This window comes from Perna viridis, chromosome 7 (genome assembly GCF_037379345.1).
Source record: "Perna viridis isolate PV_CMFRI_1.1 ecotype Kerala chromosome 7, ASM3737934v1, whole genome shotgun sequence".
NCBI lineage: Eukaryota > Metazoa > Mollusca > Bivalvia > Mytilida > Mytilidae > Perna > Perna viridis.
In genome coordinates, this window is record NC_142451.1 from 23,390,544 (window position 1) to 23,415,199 (window position 24,656).

A 24,656-nucleotide genomic window follows, 5' to 3' on the forward strand; every position below is an offset into this window, starting at 1 on the left:
CCCATTACCGAATCAATTTGTTGCCAAAGAATATTCTCGAATTCTTTTTCAGTATAAGCCTATATTTATATCCCACTGGCTAAAAAAGCCAAGATTTTTGTGACTCAATTGTTTGAGCGTCTAAGCCTTCCTGGGATAGCACGTGTGAACAAACTAGACAAATTGAGGTATCTTGTAGCGTAATGTCTCAGCTTTACAATGGTACCATGAAACTTGCGGTAACTCTTAGGGTTTTGCAGCAAAATGAAGAACATGTATCCCTACACTGCCGAAAAATCGTTTAAAATGACAAATTTTTCAGGGTTATGTTGCTACAAGATTGAAGTCATCACTACAGGAGTTTTATGGTCGTCATCATGAGCTCGTGGATTGTTACGGTGTATCCATCTGTGCCATGAAAACTGATTTGTTCAATGTGTCTTAGTTCTCCTGTCCTCTTTTGTCTACTCGGACTTGACTTTTTATGAGCATCTCGGTGGTTGTTTCTAGAAAAGCAGAGGACGCTTACCCTACCGGTGCACCCGGTCCATGCTCCCAGTTTTTAGTGGAGTCCGAGTTGCTCATTTGCTTTTGTTACTTTGTATGTATGATTTTAGTTACTTCATGTTCTTTGTTATGTATGTCTGTTTTCCATGTCTGGTCTTTGTCCCTGGATTACATTATTTTGATTACCCTATAACCTTGGTTCCCTTGATTACTCTTTCAATGTCAAAACCCCTTGAGTATCAATGCTTCAGTAAAAATGGCTTATTTGGTATTTCCTGTTTACTATTATCACAAGTTATACTTCTGGGGTTCTTCTGATGAATTTTTGGGATTTTTGTGGTCAGAATTTACTCCCCCCCCCAAAAAAAGAAGAGAAAATGGGATTTTTCACGGTCAAAAGTCACATAAATTCGACTCTACAAGTTATTATTGCTCAAATAAAACGTCTCAAATTTGGTATCGCTCAATAGATAATTTAATTTTCTACATAAATAAACCCCGAAAACCTAATTTTCAAGAAAGGAATTTCAAAAAATGATACAAATATTACCCCATACCCCTAGAAAACTGGTCTCAGTATCAAACAGAATTCTCATTCACAGCATACCAACACCGTAAAACTCATATTTTAGGCATTCATAATTAAAATAATGATGTTCCCAATATATCTGATCAATTAAGGAGCTCAGATTTTCTTTTTGGGCTAACAATTACTATAAAATCGTAAAAATGGGAATTTTCAGAATTTCAGAATTTCTTCCATGTCACCCGTTATTTCCCTTTTTTTCAGAATACCGTAGTTTAATCAAGCTTTTGTGTGATATGGTACATTAATATAGTGTCTTCGCTTCAAAATGAGCCCAAATAATACATCTTAGAACTATACAACTGTACAATAGACATGTTGGGTACTATTGTTTTAATTATTGATGTATACAACATGTCTTCTCATTTCAGGCGCGTATTTTTTAGTTTCAATCTGACAATAATGAGTTTTTCATAAAAAGGGGATTTTTTTTTTCAAATACCGTACTTCAAATAAGCTTTTGTATATTCAAATACAAATATATAGTGTCTTACCTTTAAATTTTAAATCTGTGATACCCTCTTTTGGTCTCTCTACCAAAGACGATAGTTGTGATTTACCGTCTATGTATTGTATTCCTTAACTCCACAAGAAATCATACAAACAACACTACATAGCTGGATCTGCAAAATATACTTATATATCATTATATAAGTACAACCATCTCGTCATACAATCTAAGCTTGCAACGCATATATTTTGTAACTTGGTCTGTTTCTATGAATCAACCACTGGTCTGGAGCAGAAGTAACCAACTGAATGAAAGCCGGAGGAGCATTCTTCTTGATGACAAAAGTGTCCAAATATTTGAAGGGGACATATTGAAAGCATTTGAATTAACTTTGGCTCATCTTTCTCACAATACTGTGACAATCTGACTTTTTTTTTAATATAATCAAGTTTTTATGTTGTACTTCTTTGTTTAACCCGGATACCTTCAGGGATAAATACCCTGAGAACCATGCAGAGCAAATTTTACAAAAAATAAAGATGAGGAGATTGTTAGGGAGACAAATGTAAAGTGGAACTAAAGAGATCCTGGGAAATTCCAGAATAATAGGGTGTTCAAAGCTATAATTTGCTGATTTTGTCAAAATTTTGCACGGAATGAACAAAATTTTCTAACAAAATGAGGGTCTCCGGGCAGCGATCGGAGATGTAGGAAAATACGGTTGACAGAAACATCAACACTCCACTACATATATATATTTTTGCACAGGAATGTCATCATGCATTCCATCATGAAATGAGTTTTTGAAATTTAAGCACAACACGTATAGTAATCAAACGAATGATGAATTCAAAATTTGCAAAAAAAAAAAAAAACTGCATGACCCCTACCCAAATAAAAAAAAAACAAAAAAAACGAAAAAAACAAAACCTGTAAAATCTAATTGATATTTTTTCCAGTAGCACAAAAAGCAGGGACTGATCCAGGATATTCGGTGTTGTTAGAATTAAATGCTGACCTAGCGAAGATTTCACGCACAAAAGTATAATAGTTTTCTCAAATTTTGGAGGGCGTGTTCGAACTATTAAAAAATATTTTTTTACGTCGGGTGTCGCTTTAAATTTCGCGCGAACATTTTCCCGCGGTTTCATGTTGAGTTATTCCCCTTTATTTACATTTAGTATTGATTGCATGGAGCCTGCTAATTTTCATGAATATTTTATTCTTTCTTAAGAATCTTACAACAATACACCTTGTTAGAGAGTTAAACGAAATAACAATGTCATTATTTACCAGGTAATTGATTATAAACCATTAATTATTTAGCCATAATTGTTATTTTTCGGGCCAGAATATATCCCAATAATTAGTGGAAATTTGTGCTATTAGGGGATAGACCATACATGTGCATAGTGTGCATTCAGTTCAAGCAGGAGTACAACTTAACAGGTAAAGAATTAAATAATGTTCAGCATGAGGATTGATATTTTGATATTTGAACAGTTTTTATGTAAAAGTTAGGGAGCAGTGGACCATTTGATATTGAGGGGAGGGTTTCGGAAGATTTCTTGGGATCAAACTACTTTTTTTTTGCCTTATTAATGGTTGATATATTTATTTTTCATGTACAATGAATCAAATTATATTCATATAAGTAAAAGCACTGACGGTGATATTGGATCAGACTGAAGTAGAAGGGTCAAAATATTTTTTTTTCATGAAGGTCTTGAGTTAACATATTTATTTTAATTTTCTTATAAGCCTCCCAAGTCTTGAGTTAACATATTTATTTTAATTTTCTTATAAGCCTCCCAATCAAATTCAAATGGTCATCAACAAATGCTTGGAATGACCTGCTTTTAAATGAGTTTAACGCAAAAGCTTGAAATCTTATCAATAGATACCCTACTAAGCTCTGAAATATGGGTTCACATTCTTAGAGCTGTACATCATTTATTGATAAGATTTCAAGTTACAATGGTAGTCATATTAAATGATAAATTCTCGTTAGTTGTAATAAATATTTCTACCTGTGAATTTTATTAAAAAAAAATGCATGTTTTGTTTCGTTTTGTTTTTTTAGGTTTTTTTTTTTATATTTTTCTTAATACAAGGGTAAATTTTAGTTAATGCAAGATCTTGAAATGTATTCAAAATGCCAACAACTTGTAGCTGTTGAATAAATTTGTATCTGGAGAATTTTCCCCTGACGTCACTTTTTAAGTGTTGATTTATATGCTCATAGAACAAACATTTTATGTCTAAAATTCTTCAATGTCATTGTTCTATGTAGTTGGCTCTGTTACCAGATTGAAATAACCTTTATGAAGGCAATGCTTTTCCACCATTTTAAAGCATAAACACCTTTTAATAAGGATTTTAATCCTCACATACTGATCCGATAAAAAGGGCATGGCATTTTGACAAGGTTTTATTTGAATTTATAATTATTTTGGATTTAAAAAAAATATTTGAAAAAATTAGATCAACTGGCCGAAAGCCACATGAGCTATTGCCATCTGAAACTTTGCACAGTTGTTCCTTAAGGTATCTTGCACAAAAGTTGTGTTTATACTTTTGATCCGTCAGATAACATGGCCTCCTTAACTGAAAATAGAACATAGGTGTCAGACGGAAGTTTTTTCGTATATATCTCCAAAACATTAGGTTTAACCAAGTTCTGACAGTGTAAGTGTGCAGCATGATGAGATCTATCTGTGATGAAATTTTAATCTGTTAAGCCCTTTAGGCGTTATTGCCCTGTTTCAACATTTTTTTGCTATTTTAAATGTTATTTCTTTGAAAAAATCTTCTTCTCTGACACTACTTGACCAATTGGAACCAAACTTGGAATGAATGTTCCTTGGGGTATCTTGCACAAAATTGTGTTAGAAATATAAAAATAGAACATAAGGGTCTGACAATAGATTTTTGCATATATTTCCAAAGTTTAGCCAAATTCTGACAAGGGTAAAAGTGTTCAGTAATATGATATGTATTTGTGGTCAAATTTTCATTTTGATCTGTTAAGTCATGTAATGATCCTTATATTAAGTCTGAGTAAAGTCTTCTTGAGTCAAAATTGTTAGAAAACTTCTTGTTAAATTTATTACCTTTGAAAGACAAAATTTAACCAGGTGAGCGATTCAGGCTCCTGGGAGCATTTGTTTACAAAACTTACCCCTACTAAAGGGGTTAGTCATGCCGTCATGACTAAGGGGGTTAGTAAATTTTCCCTGCCTATTTTTATCCAACTAAGCTTACCTTTAGCCATGACTGCATGGCTAACCCCCATAGCATGGGTTAGTTAAACACATTTTTTTTTCATTTTCTTAATTCCTAATTCAAATAATATCTTGTTTTATGGAAATTTTAATCCAATTTTTGTTTCAACTTCAAGCAAATAAATTAAGATAATTAAAAAAAGATCTCTAATTGTTGCAACAGATGGTCTTTCCGTATTGATATTGGTAATTATGATTGAACTAATTGGCTTGATTTATGACTTAGTATGTTGGAATTAATTTGAGGGCAAATTCTATGCCTTGGGTAAGGTCTATGCTCTGACAGTTTTCTTAAAAAATTTTTGGTGGTTCAAATTTATTTGAGTTGAATTCCCTGGACTTTTCCAAGTTGCAAATCACTGGTCCATGCAAGAAAGATTAAAAGTCTATAATAAACTGTTAATGAAGACTTTAAAGGTTTAGGCCCTAGGTTAATGAAACTTGGAAGATTCTAAGTCTGGATTTAAGGGTCTTTTAAAAGTTTTGATTTTGATGAACAGTTTGGAGTAGAAATCTGCATATATATAACCTACTTAGGTGGTTAAACTTTGTACCAAGTATCAAAGATAGTTTTTCCAAAAGTTTTATTTTCTAAACTTTGGTTGTCAATAATCAGAAATTGATTCCTTCATTTGGCCATACTTGAAAGATATCATTGTTCATTATAATGTAATTTATCCAGATATTTGAATAGGTGTTTAAGTATTAAATAAGTAAAAGTTTCATTTTAGGCCTTACATTATTTATCATAAAGTAAAGAAATGACTGCTAAGTTACTAGATGTTAGTACATATCCTGATGGTGAGGATTTAATAAAGGCAGTGGTATAAGGACTGAAGATATTTATCTTCTTACATATCCTATTACTGTATGTATATGGATTTGGAGTTTCTAAAGAACTGGATTAAGGATGGTGTGTTAAAAAGTTCATAAAACTTTACTATGATGACATTACACTTCTGTTTGGTCATAGGTTGTTGTTTGTAATGGCATAAGTTAATATAACTTGAGTGTGATGACACTTCATGTCTTTTTGGTCATAGAATTATGTTTGTAATGATATAAGTTAATAGAACTTTACTATGACGACATTACACATCCTTTTGGCCATAGGATGATGTTGGTAGTGGCATTAGTTATTAAAATTTAAGTGACTTTTCATGTCTTTTTGGTCATTGGGTGATGTTTGCAGTGGCATAAGTTAATCAAACTTGAGTGTGATGACATTACACTTCTGATTGGTATGATGTATGTAATGGCATTAAATTATAAAATTTGAGTGTGATGACATTACACTTCTGATTGGTGTGACGTATGTAATGGCATTAAATTATAAAATTTGAGTGTAATGACATTACACTTCTGATTGGTATGACGTATGTAATGGCATTAAATTATACAATTTGAGTGTGATGACATTACACTTCTGATTGGTATGATGTATGTAATGGCATTAAATTATAAAATTTGAGTGTGATGACATTTCATGTCTTTTTGATCAAAGGATGGCGTTTGTACTAGTGGCATAAGTTAATAAAACTAACGGAAACTCAATGTTATCATTATTTTACCACAGGTTGGCCTTTAATGTTGCATTGTTTTTCCCTGAGCGATGGCGAGGGGTAAAGTTATGACATGAATTGCCACCCTGTGGTGAAACAATTACAAAATGGAGTTTCCCAGATTTATTATGATTCTAATAGAGCTAGATTCATAATATTTTTGAAAAGACGCAGCCAATGTGTTGCATGAAATAGTGACCATCTTGGAGCAAAATTCTGTTGTGACATGGTAAATTTGGGTAAAACTTTTTTATGGCAGTGAAAGTATGACTGTTCTACATCCATGACTTTGGTCATATGTTTATCAAAATTTTACCATGGGTGTGGTCTAAAGAGCTTTGAAGAAGGTAATATTAAAATTCAAGTATGTTTAGTGTTATGTAGTTGCATTAGTTAATAAAACTTGAATATGGAGACAATTCATGAATATCTTAGTATAGAATGATTTGTGTAGAGGCACAAGTTTATAAAACTTTAGTGTGATGGCATTTCATGTCTTTAGGGTCATAGGGAGATATATGTAGTGGCATGTTGTATGCATTGAAGCAAAAAAAATATAGGTACATTATCAATGAGGTATCAACCCCAAGTGATCAGTAGTAAGATTACAAAAGCAAAATGTTGAGCTGTCAACACTGTGTTCTAGGATTCCACTTTCCCATCACCCAGGGCAAGTGCAGTTTTGGTGTGGGAAAGTTAAATATTATTCCTTACTTTCCCTTTGGCAAGTAGAAAGCTTGAACTGTTTTAAAGGATTTAAGTTTTAAAGCAAACTTCAGGTGTGAGAAAGTTAATCTTCATTTAGAGTTTTCTTGTGGAAACCTAAAAGTTTGAAAATTCCTAGAACACTGATATGTTTGATCTTGTCTCTCATTGTACTGTAACCCTCCTAAAAGTTAACAAAAGTGTACAAAACTGACTGTCTCAAGATAAAATTATAATTATGAAATCTTACTTTCAGATGAAGTCCACAGACTGCATTGTTTTCTGTGCTATACTTGGTATTGTGTTAGGAAGAATAGGTAGGTCCATAGTTTAAGTTGGATGGGTAATTTTGTTGCTGTACTCTTTTGAGATGCAGCGGATCACAGAATGTGGAAAAGAGAAAAAGACCAAAAAAAAAACAGACAAAACTGAAAAAAAAACAGCCAAATATACCACTTCAACAAAGTGGGCATCACACTATAGCCTAAATATATTTATATTAAAAAAAAAAAAAAAACTAAATATCACATGAGATTTACCAGGGCTATTTTCTAAAGACAGTGTTAGAATTCAATTTGTTGCTATCTTGATATAATGCAACACATCATTGTTTATGTGGTTAGGATAAGAAGTCTAGGCAGAAGACCTTTTGTTACCATATAACAGCTATTTACCAATTCAGATAGGTTTAATATTTGTATTTGTTTTTGCACCAAATGCATGTAGATTGGCTTGTTTCAGAATATTTTTTTTTCATGACCTATAAATTTTGGATACATTTGAACAAACATTCACTTTTATAAAAACCTTAGCCTAAATTGAAAACAACTTTATGAAAGAAATTAATAATTCTGTGATGCATGTAATTTGACAGGTACATGTATGGGTTGACATCAAATCTTAGCGATACCTCTTGAAACGCTTGTCAACACTTGAGATTGATTGACTTATGCACGTACATATATTACATAAGACTTTGATTCCTTAGTCTCTGTGTTATTGACTCAGTGTCCTTAAAATTGGCCTTGGTTCTGTTGCAATGTTGACGTAATAATTGGTTCAAAATTGCACCCTGTAGCATGGTCATATATTTTCAGTTTACTAGGGGAGATAAATCAATATTTTGTAATTTCATAGCTACTAAAGTCATAGAATATCTATGATAAGTTGTTTTGTTGCTATGTCAATGCAATAATTTATGGTTACCACCCTTGTTGGTGTGTCATCCAAATGTTTGTCTACCAAAGATTCCCTAAGACTGTCCCAAACTTATCCAGGGGAGAGAACCCACTGGATTACACTTCAAGAAGGGTGGTGATTAATTTGTTACATTTAATATTTTTTCCATGTAGTTCCTGGTGGTTAACATACAGACAACTGTATGATCAATTCTTTACTAAGGTATTCTATTCCATATTTTCTAGTATGCTGGTGGTCTTTGATATTTCTTTTAGAAAGTTCAAGATTAACAAATCCCTCATTACATTATTATGTTACTGTGCATGTGAACATCATTGCTTTTTATCTTGGCATTTGCACGGAGACCTTGTTTTACTTAGACATTTTATGATATATTTTCACAAAATCCTGTTGGACTTGTTTTTATTGATATTTTTGTTTGAATAAACAAGGTGTGCTTATAAGTTGCTTTTTGATTGTGAACTAGCTTACAGAAAAATCAAGTACTCTTTCAAGTTAGATACAGCTTGTTGTCTTTTGTCCTATTTGTTAAAGTGTATTCTGTATCGATCTCAAGAGTTCGATCAGAATTCAACAGATTTTTATAGTTTGATAGTTTGTTTTATTGTTGTATTTTCCCACATCTGTCCCAGGTCATGGGGAAGGTTGAGCACTCACAAACATGTTTAACCCAGCCACATACTTAATGTGTCTGTCCCAAGCCAGGAACCTGTAGTCCAGTGGTTTTCATTGTTTTTTATGTTCATTGTTATTCATTATATGTTTTTTTCTCTAGATTAGGTTGATTTTAATCTTTTATGCATAGTTTTACTTCATTTATTTTGGGGTCTTTTACAGCTTGCTTTATGGTATGGGTTTTGTTCATCATAGAAGACAGTGCGGTGATCTGTAGAAGTTTAATTGTTCGTTGTTTGGCTTTTGGTGGATGACTGTCTCACTGGCAATCATATCACATCTCTTATATTTATATTCACATGATTCAAAATTGTGAGACTGAATAACAACTTAACATTCACCTATGGTGTCTATAAATAGTAACATTTGATGTTAACATTTGAATTTTAATGGGATCACCTAAAATATTCATTTGTGCTTTAAATTGGCAGTTGACCCATCAAATAGGCAAAAGTCACATAGAACTTTCATCTAATCAGAATTTAGATCATTTTATGAATATTTAGTATTAACAAATAGTTTGATATATGAGTATTTCGTATGAACAATGTACCATGTAGAATACTTTCATGTTTTAAGGGGAGATAAATTAATATTTTGTTGTTAAATGGCTATCTAAGCCGAATAAATATCAAATTCTGTTTTCTGGTGTATTGTTTGTGTAAAAATAGTAATTGTTTTAATGTCTTACTTACTGAGATTTTTTTAAAATGTCCTTGACTTCCCTTTAGATTTCAGTCAGAAGAAAAGGTATGCAATGTAGCATATATGTTGATCATACTGCTGCAAGCAAAGGTTTTTTTTAAGTATATTTAGGGATCATCTTCTCCTACTACCTGCCTATTTATCTATCCTTTCATATATCCTATTATGCTTTTAAAAGGAGATAATTCAACACCATGGTTTAGTATGTACACAACTCCTCTTTACCCACAAAAGGATTTTGAGTTATCATTTTGAGAAGTACTAGTGTTATTTGTAGACATGCATGAAACAAGGTGATCTTCCAAATGTAGCCTACTCTGCTTATCAGTTTTAAATGTTGCTGGTGGGAGTTCAGTGAGTTCTAGTTTTTATTTGTTTATGGGAGTGGAGTTTGGTATTTGAGTTCTAGTAGCCCTCTGCTACTAGTACTTTTGCAGAAGAGCAGGTAGTTTTAAGGAGGTAGACCAAGGGTGAGGGACAGAACTCTTGAAATCAGTGATATGTTTGCATCAAATGTATATCCAATTTCACCAAAGCATATAAAGCTTTCATTAGAAACAGAATGAAATCCTTCCAAGTTACTTTGATGCTTACATAAGATTGATGTAAAATGCTGAAACGAAAAGTTCCAATGATTTGTAAGAGTTGTGTCCCTTAGCCTAGGGTACCTCCTTAAAACTTTTTGAAGTGTGTATTGTCAGTCTATATTAATTTGAGTATGCCAAAGTTTGATTGTAATTGCATTTTTTATCAGAATATCAATATTGATATTTATAACTCTACTACACTGTGAAGTGCATGTATTCTGTACTAAACCAAGAACTTTTAAAAATTGAGTACTAGAAATTTGTCAGTGTGTTAATTACTGTACAAAATTATATTAGGAAAAAAACTTTCTAAACAAAGTGCATGTAGTTAGTTTCAAAAAGTCGTATTTACAGTGTGGAAAACCACCGCTCGCCAGCTCGGCAAATACGGGTAGAATTGTAATTTGGCAAGTTCTCATTAGCTTACACTTGTCAATTTGGCAACCGTCAATGGTTGGCAAGTTCCAAAGAAAGTTAACCAGTCAACAGGTTATTTTGTTAAACATCCCTTATCATCATACATTAAAAATATGTTCCCTACATTTTAAGAAGTTTAGCTTGAGTATGTCAAGTGAATTTTGCACAATTTTATTGAATGGTAAAGCATTGTTTACGATCTGCCATTTTAATTTCCGGTAAATGGGATGTGCCAAAACCTACGTGACGGTCCCAATCTCGTATTATTAGTCAAATGAAAGAAATTATCTTGGTAATTTATGAAATGTTACCTTGCAAATTAGTTGTTTATTGTAAAAATAAAAATGAACAAGAAGCAAATGATAAACACTTTCTTGTTTCATAATGATGAATCTGTTGAAATATCATTTTATTTTTAAAATATGAGTTCAGAAATGGAGTACATTAAATACTTAAAAAACTTCAATGGGAGGAAATGTTTGAAAATGGAAAAGTTTTTGATAAATTTAGAAACAAATGAAAAGATAGTTGAAGAAAGAAATAGAAAGGCAGAAGATAGTCAAATCCAAGAGAAAACAGATGATAGTACAGACAAAAAAACCCTAAAAATTAGGCTAGTTGAATTTTGATTTGGCTAGCAAGATCAATATTCCACTAGCCAGAATGGCAAGTTGGGAAAAAATGGTTTCCCACACTGATTTATGGTAATAAAATGCCAGTTCTGAGTTGTATGATTCTGCATAAATGTACTATGATGGTGTGTATGCATAATTTTTTTAACACATTGTTTCACACTGAGAAATAAAATTTCATTTGGCACAAAAAAATTCAAACAGTTTTTTTTCACAGGAATATTTTTTCTTTTCTTAGGGTTAAAATGGTAGGGCAAGGGAACAATATCTTAAATTGACTTCATTTTCGCTTTTTTCAGACTTCACTATCAAACCAGAAAGCCAGACAGTAGTATTTGGACATAATGTGATATTGGACTGTAACGCTGTGACTGATGGCTCTGGTACCCTTGTCTACTCTTGGTACCATGATGGAAACCAGTTGACATCTTCAATTTTTGCCAACCATTCCTTGTTGATTGTGAATGTCGACCAAAATACACTTGGAAACTACACATGTCATGTGACAGGAAATAATAATACCACAATATCTGCATCAGCAATTCTTATACAAGCTTGTAAGGAATTATAAAATTACACTTTTGTCTGCATGATTTTTTATTTCTCCACTCTACATAGTGAGTATGGGAGTTCAGAGAAGTCACACTATGTCCATTCAATAAAGTAATCACCACATAAAAATTTCTTAGTTATCTTCCTTTTCAAGCATTTATAGGTACATTTCTGTTATGTACAGAGAAAAGAATTTTCAAAAGTTATATTGAAATTATTTAACCCCCAAAGTATTTTTGGTTGAGGCAAACCTGAAAAAAAGTTTTGGTTTTTGCTTTCAGCAAGAAAAAAAAACAAGGTAGGTATGTAGGGAAATTATTTTATTTTTATAAAGCATTTTACACTGAGTTATTAGGGAAACAGTATATACTTTACCAGTGCCATAAATTGACATAAAATTTAGGTTGGTACAAAAAATAGGGTATACCTACCCTATTTTTTGTACATACCTGTACTATAAAGCATTTTATGGCAATTTATGGCACTGGTAAAATATAGATTGTTTCCCAGGTAGCAGGAAACAGACATATTTTTTTGCCCTGACAGAAATGTAGTGGTCTTACTGCTTTACATTTTATAAAAACATTTTACATTGAGTTATTGGGGAAACAATCTATACTTAACCAGTGCTTTAGCTAAAATGGCCATAAAATGTTTAAGGTAGGCACAAAAAATAGGATAGGTAAGGTAGCAGGGAACACCATATTATTTATTTTGGCCTGACAGAAATGTAGTGGTCTTATTGCTTTCTTTCTCTTTTCATTTGCCAATCTTTAAGCTCTAAAGTGACAAAGCTGTTTTTAGTATTTGAAGATAAATTAAATCCACACAATTTCATTTAATCACAGAGATTTTATGAATTTGTCACTTCATACATCTTCCTACTCAGCAAAACCTTACTAATAATTTTTGCCAACTCATCACCTTAAGTGTTACAGGAATGATAAATTAAAAATTCTTATTTAATTTTGACTCTATAGTTTCTTTTTCAAAGTATCCTGTTAAGCCTTCCTGTGAAAATTTTGTATAGTTTTTGAGTCGTATGAAAATCACTTGATGAAGATCTAAGAGACTTTCATTGCCAATTTTTAACCACAACGATAACCACTATTACTGGTATAAAATTTTAAGACTGCTTATGTTCTATACATATATTTTCTGTTTTGTTTACAGACATAAGACCTTTTCTTTCCAACCCATCTTCATTGACTGTGACAGAGGGTGAAGTAGCGTCATTAGACTGTGTAACTGGGGATAGTGCTCCACCGTCTGAAGTACATTGGGAGAAAGATGGAATTCCAGTCACATCAGGGAACCAGTACAAAGCTAGTTATGGAACACATGCCTCTGACATGGTTGGCCAGTATTACATGAAGCTAGTCCTAGATTCTAAACCAGGAGAGACTGGACTCTATGCCTGTGTTTCCATCAACTCTGTGTTGGGGATTACAGTCAGGAGTTTATCTGTCCAAGTTACTGTTAATGGTGAGTTCTGGTAATGGTTGTAGAAAACTGTAGTGTGTTTTAAATTGAAGGTAGTCCATGTAACAAGGTATTTTTTGAATTTGGAATTAAGAAAATTATATGAATATAAATTTGTAAAACTAACCCTTAACCAAAGGTGGTTAGTCATGCCATCATGGCTAAGAGGTAGGGTCAGTAGGATAACAGAAGTCAAGTTTGTTTGTTTGTTTGTTGGGGTTTAACGTCCGAGCAGCAATATTTCAGCTATATTAAGACGATGAACATGAAAAGGATGATAAAATGAACATGAAATGAAAAAAAAAAGGATGGGACACAAGGATAATAGGGTCGACAAATTTTGATTGCCACTGGAAAAAGGGGGGATGGGTAAGGTCGGGCAATTTAGCCTCCTGTGGCGGAGTGCAAAGGTTCCTTCTCCTATCGAATACCACAGCAGGGTTCTTTAACGTGCAAGGAACGTGGCATCTTTCCCAACACGGTGCACCACTATGGTTTGCGGTCAGGTTTTCCGTATTATAGCCTGACGACCCCAGCATGTTACACGCCAGGGGTACCCCATTCCACCACCTGGGGCACACATCCCAGTTGCTCTGTGGGCAGAGCGCTTTAGCCCCCGGCTAGGGTTCTGAGCACTATTTAGTCGCCTTTTACGACAAGCTTAGCGCTGCTGCAGGTCTATTATTTTGACACCCGGACCTGCACGGGGTTAACAGAAGTCAAGGAAACTTATTAACCCCCCTTAGTCATGACTGCATGACTAAATCCTTAGTAGGAGTAAGTTTTATAAATAATTTTTTCCCTTATTTTCGTAAATCCATAACCTTGTTCTGTGAATATAAACCCAATGCAGGGCTACTCTGGATAACAAGTTAAAAGTTTATGTTGACCAAAAATTATCTTTGAAAGCAAACATTGCTGGCTTACATCATAATTTGTCATTTGTAATCCAGTTTAATACAAAATTAATTATTTCATTTAGTTATGTCTACATAAAAACTAAACGAATTGTGTTGTCTTTCAATCAAACACAGTTTAATTGTTAAAAGTTTCAGGACTCAGCATATCTGAATGTGTCATAATGGTCATACATGTGCTTTGTTTATTTACTTTCCAGCAGTGGAAGCAGCTCCTTATATAGATCCTGATATTACCCAGAACTCTACAGTTATGTCCCCTCAAGGATTTCCTCTGACCTTGAATTGTGCCATAGGGGGATTCCCAAGGCCAGTAATCACATGGTATAAGCTACAGAACAGAATTGTCTCTGACAGTAGGATAAGTGTGTTGTCCAATGGAAGTCTGAGTTTTGTTTCCTTGACAACCATTGATCAGGGTTACTATTACTGTGAGGGGAAGAATTATCTTGGCTTGGTTAGAGTGGCTGAAATATATGTTCAGGTTTCTTGTAAGTATATATTAACAGTAAAGCAATGAAGATAATTCACAAATAACATTCACAATGGTTTAAAATATAATTTGACAAATCTTGTACATAATGAAGTCTCAGTGTTGGGTTGATAAGTCTGAATTTCCTCTTACCCTCCTTTTTTATATGGATGTTGGTAAGTTTTGGGGGTGTGCCATACATGGTGATAACATCACATGCTTCTCATACTTTCTTGTTGAAGTGATGCATGCCAGACCTATCTACTTTGATTCCATATTCTTTTTCCTTTATGCTGGTACAATGTACTATGTATTTTGCTAAGTTTTTATTTTTATTAAAGTACATTATAACTCATGTTTTGACAACATTTCCTCTGTGTTAATTTTGAACAGATATTGACCTATTGTTTAAAGAAGAACCAGACTCTTCCTATGCCACAGCAGGGCAACCAGTCATACTCCACTGTTCACCACCAATCAGCTATCCTCCTGCTAATGTCACATGGTATAAAAACAACCAACCATTTAAATATAGGTATGATCTATAAAGTACTACATTTATTTTGTAGTGTTCCATGTAGCTTTTGAAAATTGCAGGGTAATCCAGACAATTAAGGGGCACTCTAGCACATTAGAGGTAAATTTGGAAGGACATCATGTAAAAATTTAGGGAAAATTGACAGTAAATGGCAGGTTTCCATCCTTCGTAAACAGCCTTTAGGGAACACATTTTGGTAAAAATGTTGTGTAATATGATAAAAACGTATTATCTAATTGGTGTTCTACAAAAAGGAAGGAAGCTTTTACAATTTACTGTAAATTCAGAGATCATTTCAGTATTTTATTATTGTCTAAAATGTTTTCCAACAATTATATCTTGCATAATGGAATTTTCACTATTTTGGATGCCATATTATTCTCAAAGTAGTAATAATTAACATTGCTATTTAGGCTTACAATACAAAATTGCAAATTTAAAAAGATGCAATATTTTTTAAATACAGTAATCCAACAAACATTTAAAACAGCTGAAAGTGATATCATACATAGCAGACAAGTCTTTCAAAAACAATGAATCTGATAAAGCCAGATTGTCTATGGACTTAGTGAATTAGGTGCTTCTAACATTTCTTTTTAATTTAAAAATTGAAAACACTGGTGTCAGATTCTATATATAGGCATAGATTAAATGATTAATTCTGTATGGATGTTTTGTTTGTGTATTTCAGGACTGGAGAGTATGCTGTTAATATTGTGGACCTTAATGCAGGTATATGGGACCTATTCTTTACCAACATCCAGAAACAAGATGAAGGTCGATATTTCTGTGTTGCCACTAACGATTTTGCTCTACCTAAAACAAGGACATCCAAATATGCAGATTTACAAATTGGAGGTAAATGTAAATTTTCATCATCAGTTTTGTGTTTTTATGAAACAATTTGATTTTAACATTCTTTGACTTATCATAACTATATAAATCATATAAATAAATCAAACTGATTAAAATGATATCTTTGATTGTGTAACCTTCATGGAAGGCTAGAATTGACAGAAATGCTTGATAGTACTTTCCTTATGTATCATGTGTCACATAACCTTCAATAACACTAAGATGTATCAGATAGCAGGGATGTCTGTTGAAGTAAAGTTGTAATGGGTGAATGTTAGATCTTGTATGAAGTGAAGCATAATTCTAATTTTGATTAATAGATTGTCAATAATTGTTTCATTAGATTAAAGTTATGATGTTTAAGTAGCACTCCAGGTAAGAATCATGCAAAATGTGATTCATGGGTAAAAAGCCTACATATTTTTATTTTTGATATTTGTTTGAATTGCCATAGTAAACAGAAACTTACATTCAGTTTTTCATATAATCCGTGCTCTTAGAAGATAAAAATTATATAGAATGCGCTGTAGATTTCAAAATTAAGGGAGATAATTCTGTAAATGACACTTGAATACAGTAGAATCTATTGGATTTTCAATGTTGACAGCAGGCAGATTTGAATGAATAATTACACATTTCATAGTATAGACCCATAAAACAACTGAATTACAAAATGAAAAATATTTAGCCTTTTTTTTTGTGTGTATCACATTTTTCAGATTTTGCATGATTCTTACAAAGACAGCTACTTAAACCAATAAAATGAAAATGTCTAAAACTGGTACCCCCATGAAACTACACAATATCCATGTATGTGGCTCAAGTTCCTTGAAACCTCTAGGTTTATTTTCATGTCAAACTAAAGCTGATTTGATTTTAACCAGGAGGTCCAGCGTTTATAGATCCTCCCCAGTCAACATCAGTAATAAAGGGAGAAGGTACCCAGATGAAGTGTACTGTAAGTGGTGATCCCTTCCCCAGAATTACCTGGCTACTGGATGGTAATGGGGTCCAGTTGGATAATACTATGATTTTAAGGTATGAAATCCTGTCTGTCAGATTTACTTTTAGTCTTAGTTGATATTTGTGTAATCTTGCATTTTAAATGTTAATTATTTAAAATATGGAGAAAAATATAGATTGAATAATTGTATGAAAAAGACATGGATTATTAAGAAATAAATATAAATTTTAACCTATGGCATAATCTTCAGGTCTTAAAAATAAAATGTGGAAATCAATGATTAAGGAAGGAGACATTTTGAGTAGTTATTCAGACAGAAAAGTATCACATCAGAATATGAACAGATAGAATGGAAACTGACATTTGTGAAATACTTTCTTTACACAGTAGAGGAGACATATGAAAAGAAAACAAAGACATTCAATAATAAAGTTACGGATATTGCTGTATCATAATATCATTCACACCAGAATTATTCTTTTTGCAATTTTAGGAACAAAAATCAGGAATTACACATGGCAAAAGTCAACAAGGTACATGAAGGGGTGTATACATGTAGAGCAGAAAATGTGTATGGTGTGGCAGAGGCTACAGCATTCCTGAAGGTTTTAGGTAAATACAACAGCCATCATTTATTTTAGGGTCCTGTACCTAGTCGACAGCATTACTTAAAGATTTAGAAAAATAAAATGATTTCATTTACTTCAGTGTCCCACTTCATTTAAGGTTATTTGATATGTTTGTATCCACATCATAGGCTGTTTCAATGTGCTGTCTTGTAATATGAATCAATAATTTAAGGTGGAAGACCTAAGGTAAGGGACACAACTCTTACAAATTATTGGAATATTTGTATTCAGGCTCTTTATAATAATCTTGTGTAAGCATCAAAATAACTTGGATTGATTTCATTCTTGAAAGGCTTTAGTGAAATTGTATATAATACAGACATGTCACTGATTTCAAGAGTTATGTCCCTTACCCTAGGTATACCTCCTTAACTGACATATATTTATGTGGTCAGTAATTTCTCATTTTCCAGTACCGCCTGTGTTAGTAAACTTCAAAGAGTCTGTTACAGTTACAGCTAAACAAGACCTTGTTCTACCCTGTTTTGTTAACGGTGACCCCAGTCCCTCTATACAGTGGATGAAAGGTAAAATACTACTTGTTAACTCAATTGTATCATTCAATACAAAATGTTTTGTGTTGTCAAGTGTCATGACCTGTTACTGACTGAAAAAAAAGAAACATAATTTGAAAAGCCCTGACTTTTGAATAAATATATTTTATTTGTGATTTCTTAAATGCCAAAGGTACAAATTAAGGAAATCTCTGGAGAAAACAGCTCATGTACACAGAAAAGACAACATTCAAGTAAGAAGTATAAGATGAAAGAACTATAAACAGAAGAACCAATGGTCTCACTAACCACTTCCGGGTCAAATGGTCACCCCCTATGTAGTACCAAAAACACACTGAACCTAGACATATGCATTGTAATTATTTGTGTGTATTATGATTAAAAGTAATTAAAATAAGCTGAGAATGTGTACTTTAAAATCATATATGTAATTAACTACAAAAGTGTATGAATATTGTTTACATGTGTGAGTAATTTGCCTCCATGCTGTCAGTTAGCAGAACAGGTATAAATGTGGATTTTCAGTATTATTTATTCAAGTAAATTTTGTGAAGAATTTCTACTATCATCGTACCATTAGCATAATGATTTTGGAAGCCTTACTTTCCAAGCTTCGCAACGGTATGCAACTTTAAGATGTCATTTGTCCTGGGAATTCACAGTGAGACTTTGAAAATTACTTTTTTAACATGTAAAGTAATGGAAACGTTAGAAGTGGTTAGTGAGACCAATGGATATGTATCAAATTTAGTGTATGGTATTATGTAGACGGGGCTTAGATTTTGATTGATTTTGAGAGCTTTTTTTTATCAACCTCCTGTTTTGTGGGACTTTTTCACTATGTAGAATGAAAGAGATTTTGTCACAAAAATCTCTGCATTCAACGGATTGATTTCAAATTTGGTATGTGGCAATTACATAGATGGGGCATATATTGTTAGCTATTTTGGGGAGCTGTTCAATATCAATTTCTTTATGAGTTACCTAGCTGAACAACGTGTGCAACTGCATGTTTTTTGGGGTATTGAATATATTTCAACACTTAAACATTCTGCAAATAAATTAATGTTCCATTAATATGTTATTATTTTTGTATTTAGATATATTGCCATTCTAGCTTATTTGTTTTCTAGATGGCTCTGATGTGGTATCTGATGACCGAATTATAATTAAACAGGATGAGCTTGAAATAAGAGAAGCTATTCTGGAAGACTCTGGGATATATACATGCCACGCCTTTAATTCTGCTGGATCTGTTGTTGCCATGGCAACTGTCACAGTAAATAGTAAGCACTTAGTTTTTATGTATAGATTGTATTAATAGGAAAAAACATCCAATTTTGTGTGTGTTCTAACCTTTCTTGGTAACAGAAAGTTATTTTCCCCTTTACTAGCAAAGTTGCTTAAGGGTTGATAAAGTGGCATTTTCCACTATTCTGTAGCATAAAAACTCAAAAATCAACATCCGTCAATTTGTTATAAAGAATGATGCATATAGCCTTCTATATGCTTATAAATTATTATAGGTCAACGGCACAGTATTGTTTACTTGGTGAGTGGTTTTCCTTGTTGAAAGCATGTTAATACCCATGTCCAGACTTGAAGATACCTATGATTCTCTTTAAGCACTGTTAATGATCATAGGTTTGATGAAAGAAATGGGAATTTCCAGAGAAGTGAAATTTAAGAAATGAACTAACTAAATAATGTTGTTCATTATTCAGAATTTATCATTTCAGTGAAACCAGACTTCATCAAATCTCCATTTGATAAAACTGTGACCCTTGGCCTCTCTGTAACTATGGAGTGTGAGGTCAAAGGCTATCCTCTACCTTCGATTACATGGCTTTTCAATGTGAGTATTAAATGTTCTTAAAAGGTGCCAATATTGTGAGAGTTACCTCTCTTGGAAATGGAAATTTCTTCCAGATTTGGTTTGTAAATGCTCACATTCCTACATTTTTCAAAGGATATGGATAGAATATTTATAGAATCTTATAACCATGAATCTCTAGGACAATTTGGGTGAGAACATGAAACACTGTTCTTCTATTTGGAGACAGATAATAATGATAAATTAATAGGTTATTTTTTTTTTAAAGATATATAATTCATTTCCTCTGCAGCATGATGGGATTTGGCTTGTTCATTAATTGTTTTTGAGACAGTTGTTCCTAAGCTGTTTACTTAATACTGTATTACAATGTTTGTATGCAGAAATTTATTTATCAGGGCTTTTGTATTTAAACATTTGTTACGCAAGATATCTATATATTTTCAAGGGGACCAATTTGCTGCCACCAGGAACCATGATAGCCAATGATAATGAGCTGTCTGTTGCCATAGTAACATGGAGACATGTAGGTCTGTATACTTGTGTGGCATCTAACATTCTTGGAGCATCAACTAAAGAAGGGAAATTGTCTGTTAATGGTAAGTTAAACAATGCCATCTGAAACTACTTATGTTACCAGGTGGCAAACTAGCAATGGTATATGCTGGACATTTTCTGTTGTTATAGTTTGTTTACCATGTAATCCACAAGCTTATCCTATGTAGATATGTTTCACTGAGAAATAAAACATACCTTGTCAAAAGCATTTAATAGCAGCTGAAGAGTATAGTTTTCAGTATTTTATGATTTATTTGACATAAGTTGTGAAAATTGAAGGTCAATGACTCAAAAAGGAATTTGATATGAAATCTGAAAGAAAAATCCTTTTAATTAAGAAATTTTTGGTAAAAATCCGCCATTAAAGTTTAAGATTTCAGAACTCACATTCAAGTGCTGTAAAGTATGAAAAATGTAAACAAAAATAACACAATGAATAAACTTAGTTACAGTGAAATCTGTCCAAACTGAACCCTGAATAATCTGAAAACCTGTCTAAACCAGACACTTTTTAAACTCCCTATTTAAATGTATTTATAACCTTTGTACACTGAACACCTGTCAGTCAATATCAAAAACCAAAAGTGGTTTCATTAAGTCAGGTTTTACTCTATATCTTTCAGTGATGCCTAGGATAGCAGCAATTAATGGAGACCCAGTGGTGTTTGTTAACCATGTGCTAGAACTAACCTGTAGTGTGGCAGGTATACCCAAACCAACTGTCAATTGGTACTTTCAAGATCTACCATATTATCCTTCTCTCGATGGTAGAGTGGTAATACCTGCTCCTGAAAAAATGATTATAAAATATACCAAAGCTTCTGATGCAGGTAATTAAAAAAATTGTCAGTAAAAATGTGTCATGCCAGTCATGGTTCTATTCAAGATATCAATTTTAAGCTAGGTTTTATCATAATATAGGCTTCAACAAAAATTGAGTAAATAATCATCCTCTCAGTCTGTTTTAGCTCACACTGCCTGAAAGGCCATCTGAGCTTTAGTCATCACTTGGCAACCTTTTTTGACAATTTTCCAGTTTTTCCTGTTATTAACAAAACAATAGCAGATTAATGATTGATGATTAGTGTAAATTGTGAAAAATTTCGAGTATAAAGATCTATGATTGGTTCAAATTTGGGAAAAATCTGTTGATTGCATTTTTGAATGATTTTTTCCCCACTGTCAGCCTATTACTCTGCTAAGATAAGTAGAATGAAGATTAATGTTTTAAAATAACAAAAATGTTCAGTATCATGACAAATGTTGTCTGTGCAAATTTAGTTAAAGGTGTTCAATGATTTTTAGTTTTTGCATGTATTCAACTTTTTAAAGCTATTTAACCAGGTGAGTGTTTCAGGCTCTTGAGAGCCTCTTGTTTTGTCTTCCTATCTTTGGTCTATTTATTAATTTTTTGAAGTACAACTCTTTCAAAACAGTTCAGTGGAAAAACAACTTTTTAATTCATTTATATATATCATTTTTTTATGTGCCAGGGGGAATAATGTGCCGTAAAAGCCCCCAAAATCTGTTTCATGGTTTTTAATGAAACTTTACATTTAAGTTTGGCATTGGATGTATATGTAGATTTCATACAGCAAGGACCTGTGCAGGTCCAGGTGTCAGAAGAATAGGCCTGCAGCAGTGCTAAGCTTGTCGTAAAAGGCGACTAAATAATGCTCAGAACCTTAGCCAGGGGCTAGGGTGCTCTGCCCACAGAGCAACTGGGTTGCGTGACCCAGGTGGTGGAATAGGGTACCCCTGGTTTGTTACTTGCTGGGTTGTCTGGCTATGATATGGAAATAACTGACCGCAAACCATAGTGTTGCACAATGTTGGGAAAGATGCCACGTTCCTCGCATGTTAAAAAAACCCTACTGTGGTATTCTCCCAGAGTAGGAACCATAGGGCTCCGCCACAGTATGGTAAATTGCCTGACCCTACCCACCTCTCCCTATTTCCAGTGGCAATCAAAATTTCTCAACCCCATTATCCTTGTGTCCCATCCCATTTTTCATTTCATCAACATTTCATGTTCATTTTATCATCCACTTCATGTTCATTGCCTGAATCTAGCTGAAATATTGCTGCTCTGCGTTAAACCCCAACAAACAAATAAACAATTATACAGCAATAATCCATACTATGAGTTATACAGTTATGTGGATTAAGGATTTCTAAGGAGATCTGACTCGCATTACTTCTTGTGGATCCACTGCACCATATTTTAATATATTTATGGTAATGATTTATTATATATTTTGATATATTTCATGTTTTCCTCTTGTTATATAAGTATATGAATGTCAATATGTACATGTTATTTTTAACCTATTTTATAGGAGAATATAAATGTGTTGCTACAAATTTGGTTGGTACAACAGAATTTTCTATAACTGTGTCCATAATTGGTAAGATGTTTATCTATTATACACATAATACTGCTCAAGTGTACCTTACTGCAATATTAGTTTTTTTCCCTCATGATATATTAACCCTTGCTGTGCCTTTAAGATCAACATCAGTCTTTGTTCAGATTTGAAAATGCTTTCAACCAAGTCCTACTTTTAATGAAGACTATGAGGGTACAATATTAAAACTGTTACAGTTTGTTTTTATATAAAGGGAGGCAATCCTGTCACAGATTACATAGAGTTTCTTTAATTTGAAACCAGTAGTTTTCCTTTGAATCTTTAATCAGTTTCCTTTTACCAGTTCATATTGTATTGTTTTATTAACAGATTTATGCAAAGGTTAATTCATAAATGGCCTGGGTATTAATCCAAACTCCCAGATATTTTCTGTGCACAGAACAGTTTTCACGAACTTTTAATATCTTTGCCTTTTTTAGCTTAAATGATCGTTATTTTGTTAATAAACCTACTATAATATAAGATGAGATTTCTACATATAATCTAGTGACTAAAAAAGGAATATGTATTGTAGAGCCACCACTGCCCCCTGTGCTATTAGATGCTTTGTCCTTGACCTCTACATCTGTAACCTTGACATGGACACCTGCCACACAGAAGCCAAATACCATAATATCAATGTATCTTGTATACTATAAGACAGAGTAAGTACCATATCAGGTGTCCAGAAGTATACATCGTTTCTTATGTACAGTAATTTCAAAATCATGAAGATCGTCTTTTGAGTAGTTCCTTTACAAAAAATTTGCAAGTGAGACCAAAATAATTGGACCATCTTTGTAAAAACTAATCTTATAAAAGGTTGTGTGATTTAAAAAACAATGAAAATAGTTAATGCATACATGTATGAAGGTTTTGAAAAAAAAGAATGGGTATTTAAACAATTATTTGTTTCAATAATGTTAGGATAGAAGCAGACTACAGGAGATTGTCTGTAACAGCTGACAGTACTGATTCTCAAATAGTGGTCAATGGATTGTCTCCTGGCATTGTTTACATGTTTGTCATGTCTTCTGTCAATCCTGCTGGAGAGGGTAACCATAGCAATGTACTGTCTGAAAAGACAATGGACTCAGGTAGGATACTAATTGTACTTAGAAAGACTAATTAGATAATTTATTTGTTCTCATACACTCCCATGTCAATTAAATTGAAAAAATAAATAAAAAATAATAAAGAAAGAAAAAAGCTAATCCCTCTTACCACTGTATAATTGCATTTAGATGTAAAACAAATACCTCCCTCTCTTATTTGTTTTGTAAGATGGCCTTATAGAACCTAGAAATTTACTTGAAGTAAGTTAAAGAGGTAGGCCAAGGGGCATAACGTTTGTGTAAAGCATTTTACATCAATCTCATGTAAGCATCAAAGTAAAGGATTGATTTCAATCTGTTTAAATTAATTTAATTTCAAATTAATGCTTGATAGGCTTAGGTGAAATTGAATATGATACAAAGATATCAATGATTTCAAGAGTTATTTCCCTTACCCTGAGTCTCCCTTCTTCGCAAGAATTTTAATCAAGAATCAGTATTTGTATTTCAGTTTTTTATTGTGCTAAATTATAGGTAAAAATTATGTTAATCTTGCTGTACCATATTAAATGAACCTAATATTTTCA

At 32.8% G+C, this 24,656-nt stretch overlaps 1 protein-coding gene across 1 annotated transcript in view; it reads left to right on the forward strand.

Moving 5' to 3' along the window:
- Positions 1–2,747: 2,747 nt before the first annotated feature.
- The window catches only part of LOC148611874 (contactin-4-like), a 54,644-nt gene continuing 32,735 nt past the window's right edge, over positions 2,748–24,656 (forward strand). Inside the window, exons 1-17 of the mRNA XM_088592841.1 lie at positions 2,748–2,819; positions 7,331–7,391; positions 11,590–11,847; positions 13,016–13,327; positions 14,442–14,732; positions 15,107–15,248; positions 15,943–16,109; positions 16,991–17,144; positions 17,564–17,682; positions 18,113–18,226; positions 19,348–19,500; positions 19,954–20,069; positions 20,497–20,647; positions 21,230–21,436; positions 22,946–23,014; positions 23,550–23,679; positions 23,942–24,111. Coding sequence (XP_088448967.1) covers positions 7,331–7,391; positions 11,590–11,847; positions 13,016–13,327; positions 14,442–14,732; positions 15,107–15,248; positions 15,943–16,109; positions 16,991–17,144; positions 17,564–17,682; positions 18,113–18,226; positions 19,348–19,500; positions 19,954–20,069; positions 20,497–20,647; positions 21,230–21,436; positions 22,946–23,014; positions 23,550–23,679; positions 23,942–24,111 — 2,614 coding nt within the window. The 5' untranslated portion in view covers positions 2,748–2,819. The remainder of the gene's footprint in view (positions 2,820–7,330; positions 7,392–11,589; positions 11,848–13,015; positions 13,328–14,441; positions 14,733–15,106; positions 15,249–15,942; positions 16,110–16,990; positions 17,145–17,563; positions 17,683–18,112; positions 18,227–19,347; positions 19,501–19,953; positions 20,070–20,496; positions 20,648–21,229; positions 21,437–22,945; positions 23,015–23,549; positions 23,680–23,941; positions 24,112–24,656) is intronic.